We start from the raw sequence: 27,310 nt of genomic DNA, 5'->3' as shown, positions 1-27,310 counted from the left end.
AATGAATTGTGAACACAATTTTCGATTTAACCAGTTTGACTGGTTTATGTCAAGCGCATGATAATATACTTAAACTATTATTTAAAAAATTTAAAATATATGTAAATTAAGTAATCTAATAATTTAGAAAAAAATTCTTAAATAATTGTATTGTTCCAAAATTTGGTATATACCATTTACATGCTACTTAAATGACTAAATATATTTTTAAAATTAAATTACAATTTAAAAATATACTCATATTAACCAGCTAGTCAAATTGTTACTTGTTATTCAAGTTGAGTTGAATCTCATATTTAATAATATAGCAACTTGGATAAAATATAAAAAAGATTGGTGAATTGGTATCAATTAACATAAATTTGGATGTTCTTTATCTATTTAGTACTCATATTTTACATAAAAAATAACTGACATTCAACTTTATAATTTAAATTTTTCAAATATAAATTTAAAATTTTTAGTTATGTTTTTTTTTTAGCATAATGTTTGATAAGTAATTTTGATTTATGAAGTATGAATTTTTAAATTTTAGTTTATATTTTTTTAGTATTATGTTTGATAGGTTACTTGAATTTAAAAATATTGAATTATGTTTTTTTTTGTTTTATGATGTGTATAGTCATTTGAATTTTTATGAACACCTAACAAACATTTTATAATACTATAATTACTAAGCAGTTGTTATCATTTATTAGTATTTTTTATTTTTTTTATATATTTTTAGAAAATTTTAAAATAATAAAAAAATTATTTTGTTATGCTTATATCAATTGATTGATCCAAAACAATAAGGCCAGTAAACTATTCAATTCAAAAATTGGTTACATCTCCAATTCATTTATTCACTTTTCAAGATATGACACTAGTCAATTTTTTGATTTAATTTATTTAAGTTGATATCATTTTATCTTTATTTATATATATTTTAAAATTTTAAAAATAATAATAAAATTATTTTATGATAATACTTATGTGAATTGATTGATTCAAAGAGAGTAGACCAGTAAACCATTCAATTCGAGAATCGATTAAGTTTTCAATTTTATTATTTGTTTTCAAGATATTATATTGGTCAATTTTTTTAGTTTAATTTATTTAAGTTAATATTATTTTATTAAAAATAAAATTTTATTTTTTCTCATGTATTAAATGATTGGCCAACTGTTAATTAGCATAAGATTTATGTTCTCAATAATTTAAACTTATGGAGTTTGGTAGTTTAAAAGGATACATGGGGTGGACTGTTCACCCTGCCAGTATTCAATTCGGACATAGAAACATGATTCCTGCTCTACTCAATTATAACTGAAACCTTAAATGCATCGATGAATATATATATATATATATATATATATATATATAATTTATAGATATATTATAACTATTTTATGTCATTTTAATATCTTCACCAGAACGCCCAGCTATTTGTCTTTTTCCTTTTAATTTAATTATACACCGCCTCTGCTCGATCCTTGACAAATACTGATACGGGTTAATTTGTTCCCTCTGCCCTCTCCTGGTTATCAAGCAAAGAAGAGCTAGCGAGATGGAGAATCAGCGAGAGTATAGTTTCGGCGAGGAGGAAGGGGTGTTCCCGGTGTGGGACTACAGCGTCGGCGGTGAAGACGTGTTTTGGACTGCGGCGGCGCCGTTGATGACCACAGAGTGGGAGACGGAGGTGATGGCATCCGCCCTGTGTCGGCCGGGAGTGTGCGGCGGCGGCGACGAGGATAGCTTACTGAGTGAATTCACGACGATGGCGGATCCGTTGTGGGAGATGGAGGTGATGGCGTCCGCCCAGAGTTGGCCGGTAGCGTGCATCGGCGGCGATGAGGATGGTTTACTGAGTGAATTGATGACGGTTTATGGTACCATGGGATCGTCGTCCTCCTCCTCACCGTGTTCCGCCGGCCAGAAGGGGGGCCGCCGTTCAGAAGATGAAAAAGGCAAGAAGACTGCGATTACTACTGGCCGCGGTGAAGGGGGCGGCTGGGGTAAGTTAGCCCGTAGTGAAGGAGAAGAATTGATGGCATGTATAAGCAGTACTGTTCCCCGTGGGAAATTTGCAGCAGCTCATGAGTACCGTGCACCGCCTGCTGCTGGATCCTCATCTCTGAGGAGAGGTAATTAATTAAAGCTTTAATTATTTTTTCACTTCATTAACTTTTAATCATTATTATTATGCGCATCTTATTTTATTTTGGCCTATGCTCGTGCAGGCATGTTAGTACTACAATATATGTACGTTTATTTATTTAGTAGTTCTAATTATAAATTTTATGGAAGTGATGAATATTTGAGTAGTTGGACATTTTTTATCAAATTCTCAAACCTAATTCAAGTTGTTGAATTGGAGGTAAGTCATCATTTTCATTCATCTGATTTAAGTTGGAAGGATTATTTGTGGATTTGATAAGAGTTATGGGTTTGATTTTTGCTTAGCGTTTATCCCAATGAATTCACAGGGATGTGTCAATAAGCGGGCAGCTTTCATTCTTTTGAATTTAATATCGCACTATAGTGTCCAAAGTGGCTGACGAGATGAGGTTGGAGAAAAAACATGTTTGTATATGTTTCATCTACTTGGTATAAAAAGGTATCTATATATATATATATATATATATATATATATATAATGCTAGCATAGTTGAATTTTTCAGCATATTCTTCTGATAACACTTGTAACTGAAATTATGTGAAGCCCTAGAAATTTGACCTCTTATTATTCAAGTTAAATCTTAAAACTAATTGTAGGTTGGAGAAAAAGCATGTATGGATGTGTTTCATCTACTTGGTATAAAAAGGTATCTATATATATATACATATATATATATATATATATATATATATATATATAATGCTAGCATAGTTGAATTTTTCAGCATTTTCTTCTGATAACACTTGTAACTGAAATTATGTGAAGCCCTAGAAATTTGACCTCTTATTCAAGTTAAATCTTAAAACTAATTGTAGCTTTCATCTCCCCTTATGCAGATGGTTCAATCAATACTATTTCCACAGAATGTGGTGGTGCAGCAGTGAATCCCCCACTCGAATTCCTAAACGACACAGACGGAGGAATAAGAGAAAGAGAAAGAGAGGAGGGAAATGTAGTAATAGAAAAAGAGTATAGAGTGCTAAGGAAGAAGCAACGGGACAAATGGACGGCTAGAATTAGAGCTCCCCACAAGCGTTACAGACTATCTAGGCATGTTTCTCTCCCCCAAAGCAGCGGCAATGGCGTGCGACGTCGCTGCTGTCCATTTCAGGGGCGACACGGCTAGGCTTAACTTCAGTGACGATATCCCGTTGCCCTCTAACGATTCTTCGGGCAGTGCCCACTCCGCCGGCGCCTTCCCCTGATCCTCCCACCTTTCTCTCTTCTAACATTCCTCCTCATCCCATACCGACTCAGTACGACATCTCTCACTCGCTTCTTCTTCACTATGAGCTGAGTTCAGCAAGCTCATTTGGAATCATGCATCTTTATTCTATGGTTTAAACATACTCTAGGTTCTCCCATGCTACCTCGAGCTCGCTCGCTGCTCAATGTACACATGCCATCGTCCCATTCCAACTTCAATCGATCATTGGGGAAATTTGGAGGGAGATAAATAACACCATTACATGCCATGGTCCTATTCCAGTTACAATCGATCATTTGGGAAATTTGGAGGGAGATAAATAACACAATTTTTCAGTAATATGGAAGCATTGGTGATCGTTAGTTCAATAATTTGTTCCAATGGAGCTGTTGTTCTATGTGTAGTTAATTAGAAAGCTGTAGTGATTTCTTGTTAGGGTGTGGCTCGTATTGGTTAGGCAGTCGCACCATCTAACAGCTTATGTTGATTTTGCTAAGGAGACTAGCAACCCTCCGCCAAACTCTGCCTACCATGTTTGAAATTACAGCCATCTTTTGTGACTTTCCCCCTCCCATTTGTGTATATATATGTGATGTATGTGCGTAATTGATAATGGAAAGGTTATGAGTTGTGTACTGTGGTGTGTGCAGAGAGAGGGAGTTGCAGAGTGCAGTGTGGTGGTGTGTAGAGTAGTGTGAGGCAAAGTGTGTGTTGTAGAGAGAGAGAGAGAGAGAGAGAGAGAGAATGAAGTTGAGGGTAGTAGCCTCCTCTTCCTCCTTGTAATTCTCCCGGTTATAGTGGATTGTGTGTGCTCCCGTGGACGTAGGTCATAGTGGACCAAACCACGTAAATCTGGTGTTGTATTTGTGGTTGTGTATTTTGCTTGTGTGATTGTTGCTTGTATCCACACCCCAACAATTGGAATGAGCGAGGTTGGAGCAAAATTGCCAAATCGAAGCAAAATTCTCTGATTGCAGTCTCTGCCCAGTAGCTCAAAACTCAATTTTGAGGCCCCTAAAACATTCCTCCCGTCGGGACAAAGCCAACAACAGTAATCAGAACTCGAATGGAGCTTAGAAGAGGCTGCACGCGCTCACACGTGCCACAAACGGCCAAAAGACAGTGCCACGCGTCCACAAGTGCCCATGCGCCAATAGGTGATCTATAGGGGGGCTCACGCGCCCTCATGCGCTAGCAAGTGATTGGAAGGTGGGATCATGCGCTCCCATACACCGGCGATCGTCTGGCGAGCGTATGGAGGTCGAAGGTGTTGACGTCAGCATCGAGTCAGCAAGCCACATCAGCCGGGATCCGCGACACGTCAGCAGCCGGTGAAGTAGTGCCATGTTAGCCACCACATTAGCAAGTGGGGCCTATAGTGCGGCGCCAGCAAGTGGGCCCTACAGTGCAACGCTAGCAAACGGTGTCAAGTAACAACGTCAGTGATAGTTAACAGTGTCAGGTATATTCTTTAACAGAGGGAATATTCCATTAGGTTTAATGGAGAGTTGACTAGAGTTTAACCGTTTTGACCATTTGATTGGGCTTTTTGAAGCCATTTTGGGTTAGTTTTTGAACGAATTGAACCATTTCTAAGGTTTTCGACCGTTCCGGAGCTATTGGCGCTGTTCGTTTTGTGATATTTGGAGCAAAATGATAAGTGTTGGCACTTCAAAATTTGAGGTGGAGAAGTTTTATGGGCAGAGCAACTTCAGCTTGTGGCAAAGCACAGTGAATGATATTTTGGTTCAACAAGGCTTGATCAAGCCATTGATTAGGAAGAAGTCCAATGATATCAAAGATGATGATTGGACTGAATTGGAGATGAAGACGGTCGGCACAATCCGATTGTGTCTGGCAAATGAAGTTAAATATTCTGTGTTAGACAAAACCTCACCAATAGAGGTTTTGAAGAAATTGGAGCAAAGATATATATCAAAGTCCCTTATTAATAAGTTGTTTCTGAAGAAGAAACTTTATCAACTCTGAATGAACGAGGGAAGTAGTCTTTTTTATCACACAAATGATTTTAATAAGATTTTGACCTAGTTATTGAGCCTCAACATGAAAATTGATGAAGAGAATAAGGCGCTTCTACTTTGTCATCTCTACCAGCTTCATTTGATGGTCTGGTAACTGCATTGCTCGTGGGGAAGGAGAGGGGAAAGAATTTAGAGATAGGGAGAGCTTGGCATGCAAGTCCTCGCAGAAAATATGATTTTTGGCCTTATATAGAATGCTTGTCCACCTGACCTCGTCGACGAGCTACGTCATCTCGTCAACGAGTCCAAGCAGGGGCTTCGTTGACGAGTCGTCGACGAGTTTCAGGCCCTGAAATTAGCCTTCTCGGTAAGTTCTCGTTGACGAGACACGAGTCCACGTCGGCGAGCTCAAGAAGGCTTCTCGTCAGCGAGCGCTCTGCGTTCATCAACGAAGCCCTGCTCAGTCCCTTTTTAAATTTTCCTTTATTTCTTTATTTTCTTTTATTATTTAATTACTATAAGTTTTTGGGTCTCTACACTCCCACTTCCACTCGAGGATGCAGCGTGGCTACAATGATCACACCGGTCTTTGATGCTCAGATGTCACCTGCTGCCATGTCAAACACTGCTTTACATACTCAGTTATCTTTTTCTTCATGTTGCCCCACCAAAATGACTCCCAAAGATCCCTATACATTTTTGTGTTTCTCGAGTGCAATGTATAAAGGGATCAAATCGCTTCTTCCAAGATAATCCTCTTAATCTTAGGTTCGACAGGTACACACAGCCTAGTACGGAACCTTAAGGCTCCATCATCTAAGATACTAAACTCCGTCCGCTATCCATTCTACACTTTATCCATAAGCTTTACTAGTTCTACATCACTCCTTTGAGCAGCTTTAATTCTTTCCTACAAGGTAGGCTGTAATACTAGGTTGGCAATAAATGCCTAGTGATCACCCCCCATCAGCTCCACACTGAACCTTTCTAAATACATCTGAATCAGATGCTGAATCATCCCTGCTGACACTGCTGCTCACACTGACTTCCGGCTCAAAGCATCAACTACCATATTCGCTTTTCCTGGGTGGTAATTGATGGTGTAGTCATAATCTTTTATTAGCCTTAGTCATAGTTTAATTCTTTTTGTGTGAAAAAGTATTTTAGACTCTTATAGTTGGTGAAAATCTCACACCTACTCCCATATAAATAGTGTCTCCAAATTTTCAACATGTAGATTACCACTACTAACTCTAGATCATGACTAGGGTAATTCTTCTCATATTCTTTCAGCTTTGGGGAGGCATATGCTACAACTCTCCCCTACTGCATCAAAACACATCCGAGCCCTTTGTGTGACGCATCACAGTAAATTACGAAACCCTCTTCTCTTAAAGGAATCGTCAAAACTGGTGCAATGATGAGCCGCTGCTTTAACTCCTTAAAGCTCCATTCACATTCGTCGGTACATTCAAATTTCACACCTTTCCTGATCAATCTCATAAAAGGACCTGGCAATTTAGAGAAGCCCTCAACAAATCTGCGGTAGTACCCGGCCAATCCCAAGAAACTTCTGATTCCCTACACATTTTCTGGTCTTTTCCAATCCACTACCGCCTTAATTTTGCTTGGACCAACCGAAATGCCATCCCTGGATACCACGTGTCCGAGGAAAGAAACTCACTCCATCCAAAATTCATACTTTTTGAACTTTACATGCAACTTCTTTTCCCTCAGTACCTGAAGTACTATCCTCAAATGTTCCTCGTGCTCTTTAGGGCTCTTTGAATACACCAAAATATCATCTATAAAAACTACTACAAATTGATCTAGGTACTGATAAAAAACCCTATTCATTAGGTCCATAAACACGGCAGGAGCATTTGTCATACCAAATGGCATAACCAAAAACTCATAGTGGCTATACTGAATTCAAAACACTGTCTTGGAGATATCCTCTGCCTTGACTCTCACTTGATGGTACCCAGAGTGTAGATCAATCTTAAAATAGATCTATGTCCCCTGGAGCTAATCGAATAAGTCATCTATACAGGGAAGAGGACACTTATTCTTAAGTGTTACTTTATTTATTTCTTTGTAGTCGATACACATCCTCATTGTCCCATCTTTCTTCTTTACAAACAAAACTGGCGCTCCTTAGGGCGATACACTGGGTCTGATAAATCTTTTATCTAATAAGTCTCGTAACTAATCTTTTAACTCTCTCAACTCTATTGGAGCCATTCTATAAGGATTTTTAGAAATTGGTGCCGTCCCCGGAAGCAAATTAATAGCAAAGTCAATTTCACGGTCGGGAGGCAATCCCGGTAGCTCCTCTGGAAAGACAGCTGAAAATTCCTTCACCACTGGAATATATGTAAGTTTCAATTCTTTCTTTGGCACTTCCTTTACACAAGCTATATACCCCTGATGTCTGTCTAGGAGTAGCCTCCTCGCTTGAATGGCTATAGGGACTCGAATCCGAAAAAATAAATAAAGAAAGAGAAGGAAAATTAAAAAATGATAAATCAGCAGAGCTCATCGACGAGGTAATGTTCACGGCCATGAGCGACCTTCTTCGGCTCATCAACTAGAACTCCGACTCGTTGGCAAGGCTTGCCAGGTCAACCTTGTTTATAAATATCATTTAGTTGCTTAATGAAGAAGAAACTCAATTCTCTCTCTTTCTCTCTAGGAACGAACCAGCCCTCTCTCTCTCTAAGATTCTGTGTCGTCTGTTGTTGTAATCAACAATTCGACATCACTATGTGGGTTAAGAGGAGAATCTCTACAGTTATAGCGGATCAAATTTTCTATCTGAGGATTTTCGGGTTTTTCCCTAAAATCAAGGTAAGGGTCCGATTTCGTTTTTGATTTTGTAGTTATGTAGTAGTCAAAATTATAGTGAAGTAATAATCTTCGGTTTTTAGGTTTCGGGGATCCCGGGTCGTTGTTTTAGATCGATCCGTTCGTGTTTCGATTTTTGGTATTAAGGTAAGGGGATTTGTTTACATTAGGTATTTTTAGAAAAGGAAACCACAGGATATGTAGCTTATGTTTATATGTACTTATTTATTGCTTATTTGCAAAGTTGTACCAGGTATAAATGTCGATTCTTACGATTTTTCACAATTTTATGATTTTTCAAATTTCTTAAACTACTTTATTTGCACTAAAACTAAAGTAGGAGATACTTGAAACTCTTATTAGTAGCAGAAACGATATTTTACGAACCAGTTTATATGAAATGTATATATATGAGCAAATAAGTGTGACGTATGATATGAATTGATTCTATACTGATTTGAGATGAATGTATATAAACTATGGGGGCTCAGGTTCCAAGTGGTTATCAGAAATTGCAAAAAATAGGTGCCGGTTAGATATTGTGCCAAGTATGAGAAAATGGTAAAATCAAGAGGTTACGAGCCGATTTTTACCACAGTATGAATGAAAGTATGCATGAATGAGATTGTGAAAATACTGAAATTGCATAGGTTATTATGTTTTAATGTAAATTGTATATATGATATTGGGACCGCAACTTGTCTCAATAGTATATGAAGCCTTAAAAAGCTTTTATTATGTAGGCTCGGTACCGTTGCCAAAACAAAGGTATAGTGCAACCACACGTAGTTATTGTTCAGTGTGGGTGCCTAGTAGTAAGCTTGATAAGAAGGGCCACTGGTCAAAAGGGATCAAGGTGATGATGGCCAAGTTGGACTGCAATATGATAGGATGCCTGACGATGCCTGTACTTACAGGGCTCTATTAGTGTTTTCTTAGCGCACAACCCCTTGCCACGGGGAATTATTGGCATAGTTATGATAGTTTCGAGCTAGTCGGTGTTCTAAATAGGCATATACATGATTTAAAAGCTTTACTGAGCAGAGTCACAAGTCTGAGTATCGGGCGAAGAGATTGTACAGTGTATGGGCCTGTACCCTACCCTAACCTCAAGAACTCTCACTCGTAATGATAATAAGTTACCTATTATCATGAATATATATTAGTATTGAGAATGTGCAATTTATGTAACTGTTTTCAAATAAGAACATAATTGTACAGTCACACACTAATGTAATATCTTCTTCCTTACTGAGAAGTGTCTCACCCCAATCTTACAACCTTGTTTTCAGGAGCTACAAGAAATCGATTTTAGTCGGTTAGAGAGGTTATGGAGCATAGGGTCCTGTTAGTTAGCGTAAGTTTCTGTATGAGTATTAGATTGTTAGCCTAGTTGGTTTTTGGGAATGTAATATAGTTTTTGTTTTACGTACGGTTGAATATATGTAAGGAACATTTAGATACTCCGGTATGTCTATTAGAATCCATATGAATGATTTATGTTTTCCGCAAGATATGTGAGTACAGATCATTATTGAATACCCGTATGTCCCTGTTTAGGGCGGGTGGCTATGTATGTTTACAGGATTTGTACAGGATATGTATGTATAGTAGCACTCTGGACCGTATTGTAAGCCGGGGCATTACACTAGCTATGGTGAGGAACGCACGTGTGACCCCATAAATCCAGTTCCCCCCCCCCCCCCCCCGGGCACCCTATTAAGCTGCTATGGACCTTGGACATTGATCATATCACTAAATTTAGGTTTTGAAATTTAAGTTAAACAAACCCATGTCCAAACAATTCTTATTTAAGCATACTATATACTCAATCAACCCCAATTTGACTTTATTAAACTTAGGTAATAAATGAGCATTGTTCATACCTATTCAACAAGTCAATATCAAGCCTTTAATCAAACTGCTCATGAGTCTAACTAAGTTGAGTCCATTCATGCTCATGGTTCATTTATTAAACAAGTCGTTAAATTGAATTTATTTATATAATGAATAAGCTCTAACTGAGTCGAACTCCTAAATCACTCATAAATGAGTTGATTCATTTACAGCCCTACTCGTAGACTTTGAAGTTTAATTTTACAAGCTCAAACAATGTGGATTGCCTAATATAAAAATAAAAATTATTTCTGTTATTAATTAAAATAAAATTATATCACATGCCTAATAGTCTATTAATAATATACATCTAAACTTGCGCGTGCCGGCAACTTATGAGTGATAATTGTAATAAAATAGGTTATAAATAAATAATCTCTCAAAAATAATAAATAAATATACTTAAAGAAAAATATTACTTTAGGTTAGTTATAGGTACTTATGAGGGGGGGGGGGGGTTAAATATTTATGGATAATTATAGGGGATTTCTTGAAATTTTTGTGGGTAGTTATAGAAAGGTAAATTTACTTTCCAATTAGGGTTTTTTTGGGAGTGTCAAAACCCAAACTAAGAAAAATAAAAATCTATTTCTAATAATAACCATGGGCACACACAATGCGTGTGCTCTGCGGCTTTGAGTGATAATTATAACAAAATAATTAAAAATAAAAAGTATTTTAAATAATAAATAAATATGTTTGAAGAAAAATATTATTTTATGGTAGTTATAGGTTGTGAAATATTTTTGAAATATTTATTGATAGTTGTAAGATTATTTTTAAAATATTTATAGATAGTTATAAAATACTTTTGTCATTTATGGATAATTATAAAGGCATTTAGGTATTAAAAATGAACCAAGGGGATCCCCTTTTCAATGGTAGATTTTATATTTTGAAAACTATGTTCCCATTTCTAGTAGTAGATTAAATATAAAATGTGTTATTATTTAATAATTATTTAACTAAAATAATAATAATAATAATAATAATAATATTATTATTATTATTATTATTATTATTATTATTATTAACAAACTATATTTCTTTTGCATGAAAAGTAAAAGCCAATAACTAAATCGTTAGGGAGAAGGAAGGGTAGGGTGAGTCACTCCACTCCTTAGCTAATCAATGTCCCCTCCATTTTGCTTAGGCCAAAGAAAATTTTAAAATATATTTGAAATAATTACATAATTAAATAATTTTATAGGTATTTGAAAATTAAATAAAACTATTAAAAAAATCCATAATATATTTCTTTAGTATGAAAAGTACAATATTATATTATATTTATGTTTTATAAAATTGTATAATTAGGCCAAAGAGTGTTTTTAAATATATTTAAAATAATCATGCGATCAAATAAATTTATAGATATATGTCTGAAGATTAAATAAGCCCATTAATTTGTTTATAAAAAATTAGCTTGACAACTTTCAAAATTTTTATTAAATAAACTTTAAACATTTCAATGAACAAACAATTAATCAGCTAAAACTGCTAATCAAACAACATTTAAATCTTAATTTTTTTAATTAAATAAATTAATTAACAATGAGTTTTTTTTTTTTTGGTAATTTGAACCATGCATTAATTATGAACTTCATTGTGATTTGTTTTGGAAAGAAAAATTAATTATGAATTTTTTTATATATAACCTTTATTGAGAAGTTTTTTTACTATTTTTTTTAAAATGTCAAATTTATTTCTATAATTATCAATGATTATTTAAAAATAATAAATTTATCTCTATAATTATTTAAAATTTATGGTCAAATCGTATTTTTTGTTGATATTCTAAGGATAATTTTTGGAATGAAATTTTTTACTTTAAGCTATTCTGGGGTTGCTTCAATGAGTAAATTTAATCCGATTATTACGCTTTCCATTCTATTTAAATTTGAACGTGATTAAGTTTCTAGGCTTATTTCATTCTCGTCGCCGACACGTGAAGTTTCTCCGGGAAAGGAAGGGGGTCAGGCTGTTCCCCGTCCCCTCCCAAAGGGCCGTGTGCTGTAAGTGACCGCCGTGCTAGTGAAGCCGTGAACCCTAGCTCTGCCTACTACTGAGAAAGACAAGCTGATGGAGGGCGGCGGAGATCCAATCACCGACGTAAGATCAGTCGTGGAAGCAATTTCTGCAGACGACAACGATGCTCCTCTCTACCAGATTGAAAGCCTTTGCATGCGTTGCGGCGAAAATGTATTCCTCTTCCTACAATCCCCTAGATACGTGCGAAACAATTTATTCCTTGTTTTTATGTGTGTGTGTGCGTGCAGAAAATATATACATTCTATTCATTGGAGGAATGATTTGTGATGTTTGAAATAGGCTTCTAGAGGTAGAGGGATGTGTAATTTGGTATTGGGCTGTATAGTTCATAAGGAAATTTCTAGTTTTTATGGTATTGAATTGCCGGACGAAGTGTTTGATTCATCTAGTGATATAAATTTGCATTGGTGGTTGGTGACTGTTTATTAGCGAAACAATTGTTTTGCCAAATGCAACATTGATAAAGGTGAAAACCATACGGGCGATGCACAGCCTGCCTTAAGAAATAAAAGGATTAAGCGGCATAAATATAGTACCAGCACTCTGTTATGTTTAAATGTTTTACCAGCACTCTGTTATGTTTAAATGTTTTACCAGCACCATGTCATGGTTGGCAATTTAACTTGCATTATCTACATTGTTTTACCTCCTAAACTTTTCAGCAAATTTGGTTTGCTTTCACAATGTTGGTTTTAGTGTAGATTGGACACAGCCCAGGAAAAAAATGCTGTCAGTAATTTCTCAGCCTGAGAAAGAGGGTGATATGGCTCTCTTTGGCTGTAACTTCAGACTTGACCAAGCTTGCAACCCCTTATCTTTTATTAACACCCCAATTTCTGAACAAATTTGATAGTCTCGTCACTGGATGATTATTGCAAAAAATTATAAAATTATTCTGCGGAGTTGCATGTTTCTTTTTACTTTCTAGAGTGCTCTTACTTATGGCTAAATGATGTGATGATTTTGTGAATTTTTACATGTTTATTTTCTTCTTGTCATTTGTACAAACAAAATACTTTGAAGGTATCTGTTATGATCTGTCAGATTCTTGAGTACTATGACATTGATCCATACATGTTTTTGTACAGGGCAGTCAGTTTTCTTGCAATCATACCATTCATAATTAGCGTGGGGTTTTCACAGACAAAAAATGAGTTTATTTTTTCAACTGCACCTTCTTTGTGGGGAAGATAGGGAAAATAATTGACTCATTTTGGTACCCTGTTTTGGTCCTTTGTCGTTGGTTATTGGGAACCAAAATGATGTTGTATGGTGATTTACACAATAATGCTCCAATATCTATTTTTAAAGAAATTTTGAATACTGAATGGTATGCTTCAGTGAATGATGAACTCCGAAAGGAAAAATTGAAAATAAAGAGCGAATGGGTGGAGGAAAATTCTGTTTGCTCCCCCCCCCCCCCCAACATAAAAAAAGGAAAAGCAGGAAACTTTTGTTTTAAACATATATTTCTTTCAATTTTTGTTTCTTTTGTTGCACTGCTGTGAGTGGTGTCATCTGCTGCACATCATTTTTCGGAGGTGCAGCATGTTTAGCATCTAAAATTACTTTATCAAGAGTAATAAATTATTTATCATTTGGTAATGTAAAGTAAAAAAGTACAAGCAGATCAATACAGTTATTTTATTTTATTTTATTTTAATGTCGTTGGATGGTAGGTGCACAAAAGAGGAATAAGCTAATGTGAAAAGGATTATAAAAAGTAATGTCCAAAGTTTAGTTGTACAAAACTCATAAGTAGGTGCCATTTCTATTGCAGAACTTTGATTTAGTGCTTCTTGAACAGAACCTTGATAGAACCTCATTCCTGTCAAGACAAAACCTTGCTTCAAGCATGGCTTTCTCTGATTGGTTGACCTTGTTAGCTTAAGTATTAGATTTTCCCTTATTTTACTTCTTACTGTTTTTTATTTCTTCCTTCAATTGTCTTGACTCATGAGGTTTTTTTGCATAATCTGTTTTTTTTTTACCTTATTAAATCTCTTTCTTTATAAAAATTTGATTTATTAAAGTTTAATAGTATTCTGCTGAACTGCTTAGTACTTGATGGTAAAAAGCTTTTAGTGGTTGAAGGATGATGTGATAATTTTTATATGATCCAAGAACAAACATGAAAATATGTTTAATCAGGTTTAAATTTTTTTTTAGTTTTGGGGATATATCTAAATAGGCTTCCATTTTTTTAGTTTTTGATTTCTGTTTCTTGTTTTAGTTTTTATTTCAGAATTCTATTGACGATGATACTATGCAGCCCCTAATGCTGCCAGGTTCTTACAAGCTTCTTAGACTGTTGGTGAAGAACATGGGTAGATTCCTGTGCAGAGAAATTCGGGGATGCAGGGGGTTGCCACTCTATTCACATTCCAGATAGCTTTGATGCTTAAGATTTGTGATCTTCATACGTTGCTTTTGAAGGAGTTGGTGTTTGGTGATTTGATGAATAAGGGTTCTTTTTTCAAAAGGTGCACCATTGGGGTTTAATGGTACAGGGACTATTGGCTTGTGATGTAAATCACTGTGGTTCGCGTAGTGTTGGCTGGGTTGATGTTTGTAATAGAGAAAAAAGGAGTGTATTTTAATGGCTATCACTTTAGGAATGACTTATAGAGGGGAATAAGTAGGTCAGTAATGGTGGATTTTGTTGCAATGGGGTTTTTCTTGTTACAATTGGGAAGCGGAGATGTTTGGGTGAGATTCTTGGCCCAAATCTGGTTGGAATTTTAAAGATGATGGGCCTTGACTAAATAGGCGTGCCAGAGTTTTAATAGGCCTGCTTGAGTTAATGATTCTAGGACTACGATTAATAAATGCAAAGAGAACCAGGTGATAAATCTTTTGGGCTAGACGGGTTAGTGCTGAGGCCCATTTATCTGGTGGCTTATAAAAAAAAGAAGTGGCTTCAAAAGCCCTTTCAATTTGAGCTGTAAGCATTGAAGTATTGTTGTCTTCCTAGAGAGCTATGCGAATGAATGGTGTACCAGGTGACCTGCTTCTGTTGGAGAGCCAAAAAGCTGATCATTTGGGGTCTATTCTGAATGATCGGGATAGAAACTCTGTTCAGTAGGTTTCAGATTGGAATCAAATTCAATGACCAAAGATTTGGGCATGAGTGAGAGTTCCGTAGTTGAGCAAGAGATTGCTGTAGTAAAGGCCTTTTTTAATGGTTAGAGCAGGTTGGGTTTGTCTTTTGGGTTGCGAAACACAGATTGATGTGCTGTAGATAATTTTAATGATTTGTTTCGTCATTTGATTATAATTTGGAGGGAGATGGAACTTGTAACTGGGTGGACTGAAGGATCATGTTGGTCCTAGAATTGCCTATGAGTTTTGAAGGAGATGATCAGAATTGAAAGCCATACTGCATTTGGAGGGCAAGGGCTTCAAGAAGTTCTCTTTTGCTGTGTAACTAAGGTATGATCTTGCGAACAATTCAGCTAGGTCAGGTTTCAGTTCCTGATAGGAGAGGAGCCTGCTATTCCTTGTTTTCTTCTTGATAATCTTGATTTCAGCCTTATTCCTTTTCATCTAGTTTTCATTCTATTGTTAATTTTTTTTTTTATCTGAAATGAATTTTTAGGTGTTCTCTTGAAGAGCGTTAGTGCTGGTATTCTTCCTATTCCTGAAGGACTCCAAAAACCAGTGGTTGCACCAAATTGCCCAGGGCATTTGGCTTAAAAAGACAATGTTACGCATTTTGATCCATTTGGTGATGGAAGAGACATTAGGGATTCAGTTGCCCAATTAGATGACTTGGGTATTAGGTTGATGAGTTTGATTAGGCACAACATAGGGTGGCTGTTTTTGTAGGTCAAAGGAGGCAAAGAAGTAGGTAGAGAGGGAATTGGAGAAGTTGGCTGGTTCTATTATTTATGGAGCTAGGAAAAGGAGCAGGGGTGGAGGGTAGTTAGCCTTCAGAATGAAAATCTTGAGCTGGAATTGGTGGTCTCGAACATCCTTGGAAATGTTGTAAGTTTAGACAAGTTATATTCTCAAGGCTAGTCCTGATTTGGTCATGATTCAAGATTCTAAGGGGAATCCTTATTATGTGGGATATTACAGTTGATACTCTAATTAATAATGTGTGGTCTTTTCCTATTTATTTTTAGTTGGAAGTGATGACTAGGGGCTGGTGGTGGTTAAGTCAGTTTTTGGTATTAACTGTCCTAGATGTTTGAATTTTCTTAGGGACGAGTTTGCAATTTTTGGGCTTTGTTCTCTTTTTTGCGTGGTGGGGTGGGTAATTTGTTATTTGGTTTTTCTGATGATAAGTTGGGGGTTCTAGGATTACTTCTAGCGGGAGGGCCTTCAATGATTTTATTAAAGATTGTGATTTGATATATATAGAACTTAATAATGTGCAGTTTACCTGGTTTGTGGAAGGTGAGCGCTCTGTTGCTACTTTAATTGGCAGGTTCTTAGTTGTGAAAGAGTTGGGAAATGCTTTCCCTAATTTTTCTTATGAGGCCATACTTTGTGGCATTAGATCACTCTCCTGTTATTCTTTATCCTCGTTTGGTGAATTGTGGACATACTCTGTTTAGGTTTGAGGATATTTGGTTGGGTCATTGTGCTTGTTAGTTTGGTAAATGATTTTTGGGAGAATGTGTCATGGAGTGTTTTTGTTTTATGAAAAAATTTAGGTTTTTAAAAAAACAAACTAAAGGTGTTGAATAAGGCACTGATTGGGAATTTTTGCATTAGGAAGAATGATAACCTTTAGGATATGAGGATGTTGATAGATTGGCGGAGGTGGGGGCTTTGCTGGTGGATTCACTGGATATGATGGTGGATTTCGAATGTGTTTGATGAGATTATTTTGAAAGAGGAAATTAGTTTGAGGCAAAAAGCTAAAATGGAGTGGGTCAAACTGCCATAAAAGATCACTCCTGCCAATCCTTGGAAGTTTCTTTCTTAGATTTTCTATCTTTACCTTTCTTTGATGAGGTTCCACATTGGTAATGGGGGAAGAGTTGGGCTTTGGGAGGAGCTTTGTGCTGGGGATGCTCCCTTCTTTGTTGTTTTCCCGTAACTATATTGTCTGTCAAGTTGACATAATGCCCCTGTTACTGCTGTCTCAATTTCCGGGGGAGATTCTGTGTCCGAGAAATTCTTGCAGAAATCACAATGAGAGGAAACAATTGATATTGTTCGGTTGTTACAGGTGCTTGGTTCTTTTTGTTCAGTTGTTACAGGTGCTTGGTTATTGACCTAATTGAAGGTTTTGACTTTTGGACAGCTCATATAATTTTTGTGAATTTTTTTGATCATCTTACTTGTGGCTACCAGTTTTCCTTGCATTCTTTGATCTTGAATCCTAAGACTCCTTCCTAAATTAATGCTTTTATTTGGTCTCCTATTTTTAATAGAATGGATACAAATGATTTGCTTTCGGCTTGAAGATTAATTAAAGCTCTCTCCTTAGGGTAGTGAATGACTGCACATGATTTTTGCATTGTTCTTTTTCTTCTAGCACATTTGGGGCAAGCGTTCTGATATTTTCTGGGAGTATTGGGTATGTCCTCCTTTGGAAGGATTTTTATCCAGATGTTTAAAGGTTATAGAGGACCAGAGGAGGGACAGATTTTGTGGAGGTGTGCTACTATTGTGGTGCTGCATATTTCTTTGGAGCGCAAATCTAGAATCTTCAATGGAAGAGTGGTTTCATTTGTGTATATGCGGAGTAGGATTCTATATTTGGCTTCACATGTATTGCATTTGGTTTGTTTATAGTTCTATCATTGGTTGATGCGCAACATGATTGGAGGGATTTGATATTTTAGCTGTTTTTTTTCTTTGTTTCTCTATTTATATTTCTTCTTCTATCAAAAAAACTTTTTATTATTATGAGTAATGAGCCTATAGTTCTTGTGGAACTATTTTGTTTTTGTTTAATCTCTCTCTCTCTCTCTCTTACACAAACACAAACACGTGCACATGTTTGCAGGCACAAGTAGAAGTTTAATTCTGATTTATTAATAAAAGGTTCGAAAACACAAATATCTACCAATGATTGATAATAATAAGCCTACAGCTTAGGTGGAATTATTTTATTTTAATGCAAAAAAAAACTCTCTCCCCTCTTGCTTGCTTACTTACTTGCATGTAATCCCCCCTCCCAAAAAGCGCACACTCTCTCTCTCTTTCTCTCTCTTCACATGTGCATGCAGTTGTAACGGATGCAGAGAAAGAAGACCAAAAGCCAAGCGTATAAAATATACAAAGCTCAAGAAAGGAACAAGCCTGCACATCATGTTTTAATATGAATCAATTTATCTCACCCACAGAGGGAGACTTGTTTTATACAAATCAAATTTTCTCAGTCTCAGGCACTCACTGTGCGTGCAGGCTCCCTCTTCAAATTTTCTTACACATGTGCAGATGCACAGGCACATACAAATGGGCACACAGTTTTATTCTTATGCATTAGCTAAAATGATTATAATGTGTTGACCTTCTTCTAGTCCCTAGTTTGCAGGTATAATAATAAGGCTGCACATCAGGTTTTAATATGAATCAATTTATTGCATGCACACAGAGGGAGGCTTGTTTTATACAAACCAAAATTTCCCAGTCTCATGTACACACTTGTGTATGCGGGCTCCCTCTTCAAACTTTCTTACGCATGCAGATGCATGGGCACATACAAATGCGCATACAGTTTTATTCTTTTGCATTGGCTAAAATGATTATAATATGCTGACATTCTTCAAGCCCCTAGTTTGCAGGTTTAATTTGGTTGCAATTTTTTTTTTCCAGTTATGTTTTGTGTTTTGAAAATATTTCTTTAAGTCAATTTTATTTATCCTTTTACTTTTGGGAAACAAATTCATATTTTGTCTTTTGTTCATGATGAAGATAGTGTTTCTTGGCTAAGTTGCTTAATATTTTACAACTCAAAACCTTTCATCTTCTTTCATTTCTTTGTTGTTAACAGGGAATAACCAGGTTTTTATTTACAGTCATTCCACACTTCAGAAAGGTATACCTCACATTTTTTGGACCAGTAGTGTTTCTCTAGTTGCCTTCTTGCTTGTTTAGAGTGTTTTTTATTGCCTTTCCTCAGGGTGTCAGCTTTGGTGATGTTTTGGGGTGTTTATTTTGATTTACAAGCAAAAGGATTGGAGAGCAGCTCTTTTGTAATGTTGGCAACAACTTGTCCTACTTTTGGACTTTCTTCTTTCTTGATATTTTTTTAAGGGCAAAAGACATTCACCTTCCCTGAGGTTTAGCAAAAAGACAAAGACCTCCCCTTAAAAAAACTCGTTTTTTGCAAAATGCAATGGGAGGTTTATGTCTTTTTGGCAAACCTCAGGGGAAGTTATTGTCTTTTGCCATTTTTTAAATCTAAGAAGATGGTGTTCACCTGGCTGAGTAGTGCTTGTCTGATTTTAGCTTCCCTAGCCATTTGGATTCAATCAGTATTATTTATTTATTTTCTTTAACTCTGTGGAAATTCCACTTGAGTAATTGTCCCTTGTCAATAATCACTGTAAAACTTGTGTATAGACTACCTTATTTATAACACTCACTTGTCTTGAAGTTCTAGATTTGAGTGCTGGAAGTCTTTCTTTTCACGCATGTTTATTTACGTGCGAAAATTTAATCTGCATGCAGATTTTATTATCAGCTTTTGAGTGTCCGCACTGTGGTGAGAGGTAAACTATTTTCTGTTTAAAAATGTGACATAAATTATATTTAGGTTAATTATTATTCTAGTTTTTTTTTTCCCCTGGTTTTTGTTTTTGCACTTAACTTTACTTTTCTTCCAGGAACAATGAAGTCCAGTTTGCCGGTGAACTCCAGCCCCGAGGGTCCTGTTACAGTTTGCAAATTTCATCAGGCAATCTGCAGGTTATGTCAACTTCAAATTTCTTAAAGAAACTCATCATGTTATATTTCATCACATTATGTTATGTCCTATCTTATCAATAAATGTTAATCAAAGTAGATCCAGTTCAATGGACATGCCACAAAATGTGCACAATTATTGTTACAAATTGACTGGAACTGTCATTTAACTATGGAGCACATGGCTTATCTAGTTATCTATGATAAGGATTGATCTAAATAGGTGTTCTTCCACAGTTTTATGACTTAATTTTCTTGTCCACCGAACTCTCCTTATGTTTTGAAGTTGAAGAAAAAGGCTATTTATGTCTTTATTTATTAGTGGGTATAAATTCTTTTACTATTTTTTTTTTATTTTATTTTTTCCAAATTTTCCTAATATTTTGACTTTCGTAAGCTTGACACCCTTCATTACTTGTCTACCATGCTGAATGCATAGTTGTCTCCAAGTTATTGGTTGGCAACATGCATACTCTAGTCACTCTGTGAAAAGCCTAGTTTTAGGAAGATCTGACTATTAATGTATTCTTATTAGTCATCATCACTGTTATTAGCAGCCTTGGTTTACCAACTTTATAGTTTGGATGTTCAGTGTCTCCTCAATTTTGCAATCATTGTTCTTTCGAATTGTTCTATCTTTTTTGCTCTAGTAGTTTATTACTTTATTGATCCCTGTGGTTAGTTGTTACTGTTGTTTTTTACTTAACTTTTAGTTATTTTTTTTTTTTTAAAAATTTACATTTTCTATTATAAGCTTCTCAATACCCCCTCATCTGCTCCATGGAAAGAAAGAGGGGGACATGGTGGATATATAATTTTTTTCATTTTAGCTTTGTAGAACAGATAGAAAATTTCCATGAGGCACAGTATAAATATAATTCATTTAATTTTAAATTCTTTCTAAAACAAATAGCAAATTTGCAATTTTTCTACCCTCTCTCTCTCTCTCCCTCTCTCCTTCTTGCAATAGTAGCTTGTTCTCAACTGTCCTATGTGTGGCTGTTGTCATTTCTCTCACATGCAGTATCTTCTGTGAGAGTGCTAATGGTTTAGTTCAATGCAGATGCTCAATCGGCAAGTGGTAAAATCGGATTCTGCCACCATCAAGGTATTTGGTTTAGATTCCACCACTGAGGTTTTTCCATGCTCAAATTCTTTCCATATTTTTATTCATTTTGTAAATGTTCTTATCTTCTATTGGCATTTTAATTATACCTGTCTACATTTTGAGGTTTGACACAATGGTAGGAATGTTACATCCAAACCTGAATCTTATGTGTTTAAAGTCACAGAAGCAGCCCCTCCAAGTCTTGATTGGAGGGCAGCTCTATTGTAATCGATTGTAACTTCTCTTTTTTCTTCTCGGGAGGATATCTTGCTCTCATCTCATTGTACTTTGTTTTTTTTTTTCTGTTAATCTATCTTTTCTTATCCAGAACAATTTACATGGTCATTTATCAAATAGACAGGTATATTTGTTACGTATTTTCATCAGTGATATGTTTTTTTGATTAACAATGTAGCTCCTTATTCCTGAGATGATTCATCTAGGATTGTGATCTTTACGTAATTGGTGTATCTCAGATCTTGTTAACATTGCCAATGCAATTGGCAGCACCTCGCAAAATCAGCAGATGCTGTGAACAGTGGCCAGTGGTTCTGTCTTCTAAATTTTATATATATATTGGTAACTGAGAACCCATCCAACCCAGAGCCATGCTGGACCCAACCATCTATAAACTCAGATAATATACCTCCTGCCCCTGGGTATAATAGGATAAAGAAGAGGTACTGGAGCCACACACGCCAGCATGACAGCCCACACTCAGTGTGGAACTGAACCTGAGATCTCCTCGTAAGAATACCAGTTTACCTAAAGGCTTAAGCTGTTAGGTTGTGGGCGAACAATGTATATCAAGCTTTAACACTTACCCACATGTGCAGCCTGATAGTACATAGAGAGATAAACAAATGATAAATAACACCCATTACAGGGAATATAATAATTTTTTAAATAACATACAATAAATGCAGGCAACAAGACTAGACCCAGGCCCTCCTGATAACCAGCTTTGGAACCATTGTTGGAATTGGTGTATTCCCAAGATGGGGGGGGGGGGAGTTGAATTGGGTATTTAAAAATTATCCGTCCTAGGTTAGGTTCAAATCGCAGTCAATAATACACAACTTGGGGTCTTTCTAAAATAGTCTCAATTCCCCAAGCAATTAACTGAGCAAATATTCAAAGCACATATAGCAGGCTTAATAATTCACAATCATACACAATGATAAAACATGAACATTCAAGTGCAGGAATTAAATTTGCAGAAGTTAAAATTAGGCACAAGAAATGTTATTGGGGTTCGGCCAATACTGCCTACGTCCCCACCTCAAGTTAACAAGTAAGAGGATTCCAATAAGTGCTCGCTTAACGGGTGGAGTGTCACCGATTACAACATCCTCTCCTTACTGGGCAAAGGAATATCCCAGGTTAGATTCACAGGGCTGACCCCAACCTTTATGACCACACCTTAGAAAGTTGTACCTGGTTTTCCTAACTGGGTCTAAGCAATCCGGTGCTTTCTTAACCGGGTCTAAGCAATCCGGTGCACGTTATAGGCCAGTGCAATCCTCTTCCGATCACACGTCGGGAATACCAAGATAATAATTTTTGTGTGCAAAACTAATGCTTCTATGTTAAGCAGATGATGTGCAACAATATAACCAATGCACTCACAAATGATATAGATTTATGCTCAAGTGAGACCTTTTCAGGCTATATGATAACTCTCAAGAATATGTGTATATATATATATATGTGAGAGTGAAACCTTTGATTCCATATAGTACATTCAATAAATGAATAATCAAAGAAACTTTAAGAAGCCCTAAGCAAATATCTCAAAGATATATATATTAAGCACAATTGATATTTAGGGTTTAAGCTTGCCAAAAACTTTTATCAAAAATAATATGCAAGCTTTTGAACCTTGTAATAAGGATGCAAGTTCTCCAGCAAAGATGAATTCTTCCCAAACTATATTTATCAATAAAATATGATGGGAAAAGAACTCTAGCTTACTCTCAAAAATCAAAATCAAACAATGTAAGTATGAGAGAGTAGTAAGCTTGAAGATGATATAAGAATGTGTTTATAGTAATGTAATCAAGCTCTCTACAAAAATGATTCTCTCTTCTTGAAAAAGATTTTAGCAAGAATGAATGCAAGAGAGAATGTATAACATGCTTTCTGTTGGAATTGGTGAATTCCTAAGAGGGGGGTGAATTGGGTATTTAAAAATTTTTTTCCTAGGTTTAATTTAAATCCACATTCAGTATAGCTCAACCTAGGTTTGTCTAAACAAATACTAATTGTACAGAAAAATATAATATGCAGAAATTAAATCATGCGCAACATTCACAATATATTGAATATAACATACATGCGCAAGAATATAACGTCTAGGAAATTAAAAGCAGACACACGATATGTTATCAGGGTTCTGCCAATACTGCCTACGTCTCCACCTCAAACTCACAAGTAAGAGGATTCTGCTAGTTGCTCACTTGCGGGTGGAGCGACACCGTTTACAATACTTTACCAGGATGGTGCACATAGTTCTCCTAATCAGGTCTAAACCAGTCTTGTTGCTCTCTTAACCGAGTCTGAGCAAGTCCGGGACTATTCATAGGGTTAGTCTCCCTCTTCCGACCATACGTCAGGAGTACAACAGATAATCAAATAAAATATTTTATACAACAAAATATGCTTCTAATACAAGCAGATGTGTACCATAATTCAGTACAGTATAATCAATGCACTCAAGTATGGTAGAGAATTAATGCTCAAGTGAGATCTTGAAAATTTAATTCAAGATAATATATTCAACAAAGGAATATTCAAGTTTACCTTAAAACCCTAATCAAGTATCACAAAAAATATAAGATTTATTCGCAAAATTAGAGTTAACGAAGTTAAGTTTGCACTAAAAAAGATGAAAAATGGGAAAGCCATGGGACCAAAATAACATCCCAATTGAAGTTTGGAAATGCTTGGGTGATAACAGAATTATATGGTGAACTAATTTATTTAATACAATTGTAAAAACTAAGAAATGACCAGATGAATGGAGGAAAAACACTTTAATACCTATATACAAAAATAAAGGAGATATTCAAAATTGTAATAACTATCGTGGAATTAAACTTATGAGTCATACGATGAAACTATGGGAAAGAGTAGTTGAACAAAGATTAAGGTTAGAAACGAAGATCTCAGAAAATCAATTTGGTTTTATGCCTGAGAGATCTACCACAGAAGCTATTTATCTTTTAAGAAGATTAATGGAAAAGTTTAGGGAAAAGAAGAGGGACTTGCATATGATATTTATTGACCTTGAGAAAGCATATGATAGAATACCTAGGGAAGTTCTATGGTGGGTTTTAGAAAAAAAGGGTATATGTTGTAGGTATACTGATGTCATTAAGGATATGTACGATGGAGTAATGACTAGTGTAAAGACTATAGATGGAGAAACTAGAGAATTTCCAATTACCATAGGTGTACATCAAGGTTCTGCTTTGAGTCCTTATCTTTTTGCTTTAGTGATGAACCAATCGACTAAGAGTATTCAAAAGGAGGTTCCATGGTGTATGTTGTTTGCAGATGATGTTGTATTAATTGACGAAACTAGGGATGGAATAGAGGCTGAGTTAGAATTATGGAGAAAAGCTTTGGAATCTAGAGGCTTTAGGATAAGTAGAAATAAAATAGAATATATGAAATATAATTTTAGTAATGATATGAGGAATATTGGAGACAAAGTTAAACTTGATGATGGAGAAATAAATAGTAGTTGTAGATTTCGATACCTTGGTTCTATTATGCAAGCTGAAAGAGAAATTGAAGATGATGTAATGCATAGAGTTAAAGCAGGTTGGGTAAAATGGAGAAGTGCTTCAAGTGTGCTATGTGATCGTAGAATACCCTTAAAATTGAAAAGGAAGTTTTATAGGACAACTATAAGACCAGCTATGCTATATGGATCGGAATGTTGGGCGACGAAGAAACATAATATCCAAAAAGTAAAAGTTGTCGAGATGAGGATGCTTAGATGGATGAGTGGTATAACATTGAAAGATAAATTAAGGAATGAATATATTCGTGGTAAGTTAGGTGTAGCTCCTATAGAAGATAAAATGGGGGAGGGATGACTTAGATGGTATGAACACTTGCAACGTAGGCCTTATAGTGCACCTATGAGGAAGAGTGACTTAGTTATTGTGGGGGGCAGTAGAAGGGGTAGGGGTAGACCTAAAATAACTTGGGAGGAGATAAGGATTTAATATCCTTGAATCTACCAAAAGAAATGCTCCATGATCGCATAAATTGGCGGAAAAGGATTCATATAGCTAACCCCACTTAGTGGGACTAAGGCTTGGTTTTGTTGGTTTGTTTTTTTTGTTTTGTTTGTATAATCACAGCAAATACTTAGGGTTTATGCTTGCAAAAGATTTTTCAAATGAAGAATGCAAGCTCTCAAGTCTTGCAATTTGAATGCCAAGACTAGGAAGCTAAAACGAGTTATTCCCAATCAAATATTTATATACGAAATATAATGGGAATAAACAATCAAGCAAGACTCTCAAAAAGATTTTTCAAATATGTGTGAATATGTGAGAGTAATGCCTAGAAAATGATTTGAAATGATGCACAATAACACAATCAAATCTCCATACACCTTGCAATTGATTTGCAAGTTAGGAGAATAATAAAAAGGAACTCTCTATTTCAAAATGATATGTGCAAATAAGTATGTAAGAGAGTATATGAAATTATACTTGAAAAGTTTGAGTATATAGCAAAGGGAGTATAAAAAATTTAAGAGAAAATTTGCTTAATCACTTTGCTAATTAGTTGCTAATTTAAGCAAATGAGGGGTATGCATAGAATTCTTCCTAAAAATGACCGTTGGGGACCTATTGGGTATTTTGAAATTGTTAAATTAAAATTTAACCAAAAATAACCTCAATTAACCACGGTAAAAATAAGGCAACCTGAGAGGTTTGGTTCGCTGACCCTTAGGGTCGGTTGACCGAACATACACAAGGAGAAAAGTAAATTTCTCATGTTCAGTTGACCGTGGGCAACGACCGGTCGGCTGAGCCAGGCGATTTTCCAACCCTTCGTGGTTTCGGTCGCCCGGTGAACAGTTTGGTTTGCCAAACCTCACAATTCGGTTGCCTGAGGTGATTTTGAACTAAAAGTTCGGGCGCCCATGGAAGTTGGAAAAAGTCAAGACCAGAATTTGTTCAACCGTGGAAGATACGTTCAAATCTATGTCTGTCACCCGAGCCAAGTCAACAGTTTGACTTTGGGCTGGTTCGGTCGACCGATACATTTATAATGCCAAGGTTCGGTCGACCGAAGCTCTTTCAAAGTTAAGTTAGGTCCTGATTTTGTTTAAAAATCACCCCTGTTCACATATGTATAACTTTTAAATTAAGCCCAAAAAATCTGGTTTTGGTCGACCGTCTATGTAAGCCCTGATTTTGACCTTAAACTTATTCAATCATGTGTGAATAAGTTATAACATTTTGTGCTAAGATTTTAGGGTCCTATTAGTCAGTCTATGGTCTTTTGTATCTTGAGCATTAAGTCCTATCATGCATGCAGATGCATTATTACAGACCATATTATATTACAAACCCAAATAAGATTGAATGCAATTACAACAAGAAAATGTGGTCTTTATTCCTTTTGCTTCTTCAAGAGCCATATGAGGCTTGATCTTTATGGACCGTATGACTTCCTTGTGTTCCTACCATCAGTGCATGCTAAGAATGAATCTATTCAAGAAGCTCAATGCATAGGTAAGATACTTTGTATTTGTCATAATCAAAATGAGATAGGACTCAAAAAGTCAACACTTTCTGATTGAAAGATGTAATCAATGGAGTAAAAAAAAAACTTCAGAGAGTTTTTGCTAATTAAATTGCTAAAGCTATCTCTGATCAGGGCAAATGGTGGAATATATATAGAGCCCCCTATAAATATTACCATTGGGGACACAACGTTCGTTTTGAAAAAGATTAATTAAAAATTAACGCTGATTATCACAGTAAGAAAATTGTGAACCCGAGAGGTTCGGTCGACTAAGGGATAGGGCCGGTCGGCCGAACAGACATAGATATTTTGAATTGAATTTCGGGTTCGGTTGGCTGTGGAAGATGGCCGGTTGGCTGGCCATGGCGATTTCCTGAACCTTCATAGGTTTAGTCGACCGTAGGTCAGAG

General features: G+C 35.9%; 2 protein-coding genes across 4 annotated transcripts in view; both read left to right on the top strand.

The window, feature by feature from the left end:
* The first annotated feature begins 1,375 nt into the window (after nucleotides 1-1,375).
* Nucleotides 1,376-9,730, top strand: LOC131159819 (uncharacterized). 2 transcript variants are annotated; one of them, XM_058114993.1, is made up of 2 exons: nucleotides 1,376-2,126; nucleotides 9,490-9,730. In XM_058114993.1, the coding sequence occupies exons 1-2, from the start codon at nucleotides 1,550-1,552 to the stop codon at nucleotides 9,510-9,512; spliced, it is 600 nt and encodes a 199-aa protein (XP_057970976.1). In that variant the 5' UTR covers nucleotides 1,376-1,549; the 3' UTR covers nucleotides 9,513-9,730. The 2 variants fall into 2 exon arrangements, with proteins under 2 accessions (XP_057970976.1, XP_057970974.1); XM_058114991.1 differs by lacking the exon at nucleotides 9,490-9,730 and adding an exon at nucleotides 2,998-8,616 and having other exon boundaries at nucleotides 1,499-2,126.
* Nucleotides 9,731-11,956: 2,226 nt separating this feature from the next.
* The window catches only part of LOC131159690 (uncharacterized), a 44,023-nt gene continuing 28,669 nt past the window's right edge, over nucleotides 11,957-27,310 (top strand). The window contains exons 1-5 of one of the 2 annotated variants that reach the window (XM_058114782.1): nucleotides 11,957-12,295; nucleotides 19,101-19,145; nucleotides 19,781-19,821; nucleotides 19,936-20,017; nucleotides 21,078-21,122. In XM_058114782.1, coding sequence (XP_057970765.1) covers nucleotides 12,176-12,295; nucleotides 19,101-19,145; nucleotides 19,781-19,821; nucleotides 19,936-20,017; nucleotides 21,078-21,122 — 333 coding nt within the window. In that variant the 5' untranslated portion in view covers nucleotides 11,957-12,175. The remainder of the gene's footprint in view (nucleotides 12,296-19,100; nucleotides 19,146-19,780; nucleotides 19,822-19,935; nucleotides 20,018-21,077; nucleotides 21,123-27,310) is intronic. The other variant, XM_058114783.1, reaches the window with a different exon arrangement.

The sequence above is a fragment of the Malania oleifera genome, chromosome 7 (assembly GCF_029873635.1).
Source record: "Malania oleifera isolate guangnan ecotype guangnan chromosome 7, ASM2987363v1, whole genome shotgun sequence".
Classification (NCBI taxonomy): Eukaryota; Viridiplantae; Streptophyta; class Magnoliopsida; order Santalales; family Ximeniaceae; genus Malania; species Malania oleifera.
This window is presented reverse-complemented; position numbering and strand designations above follow the sequence as displayed.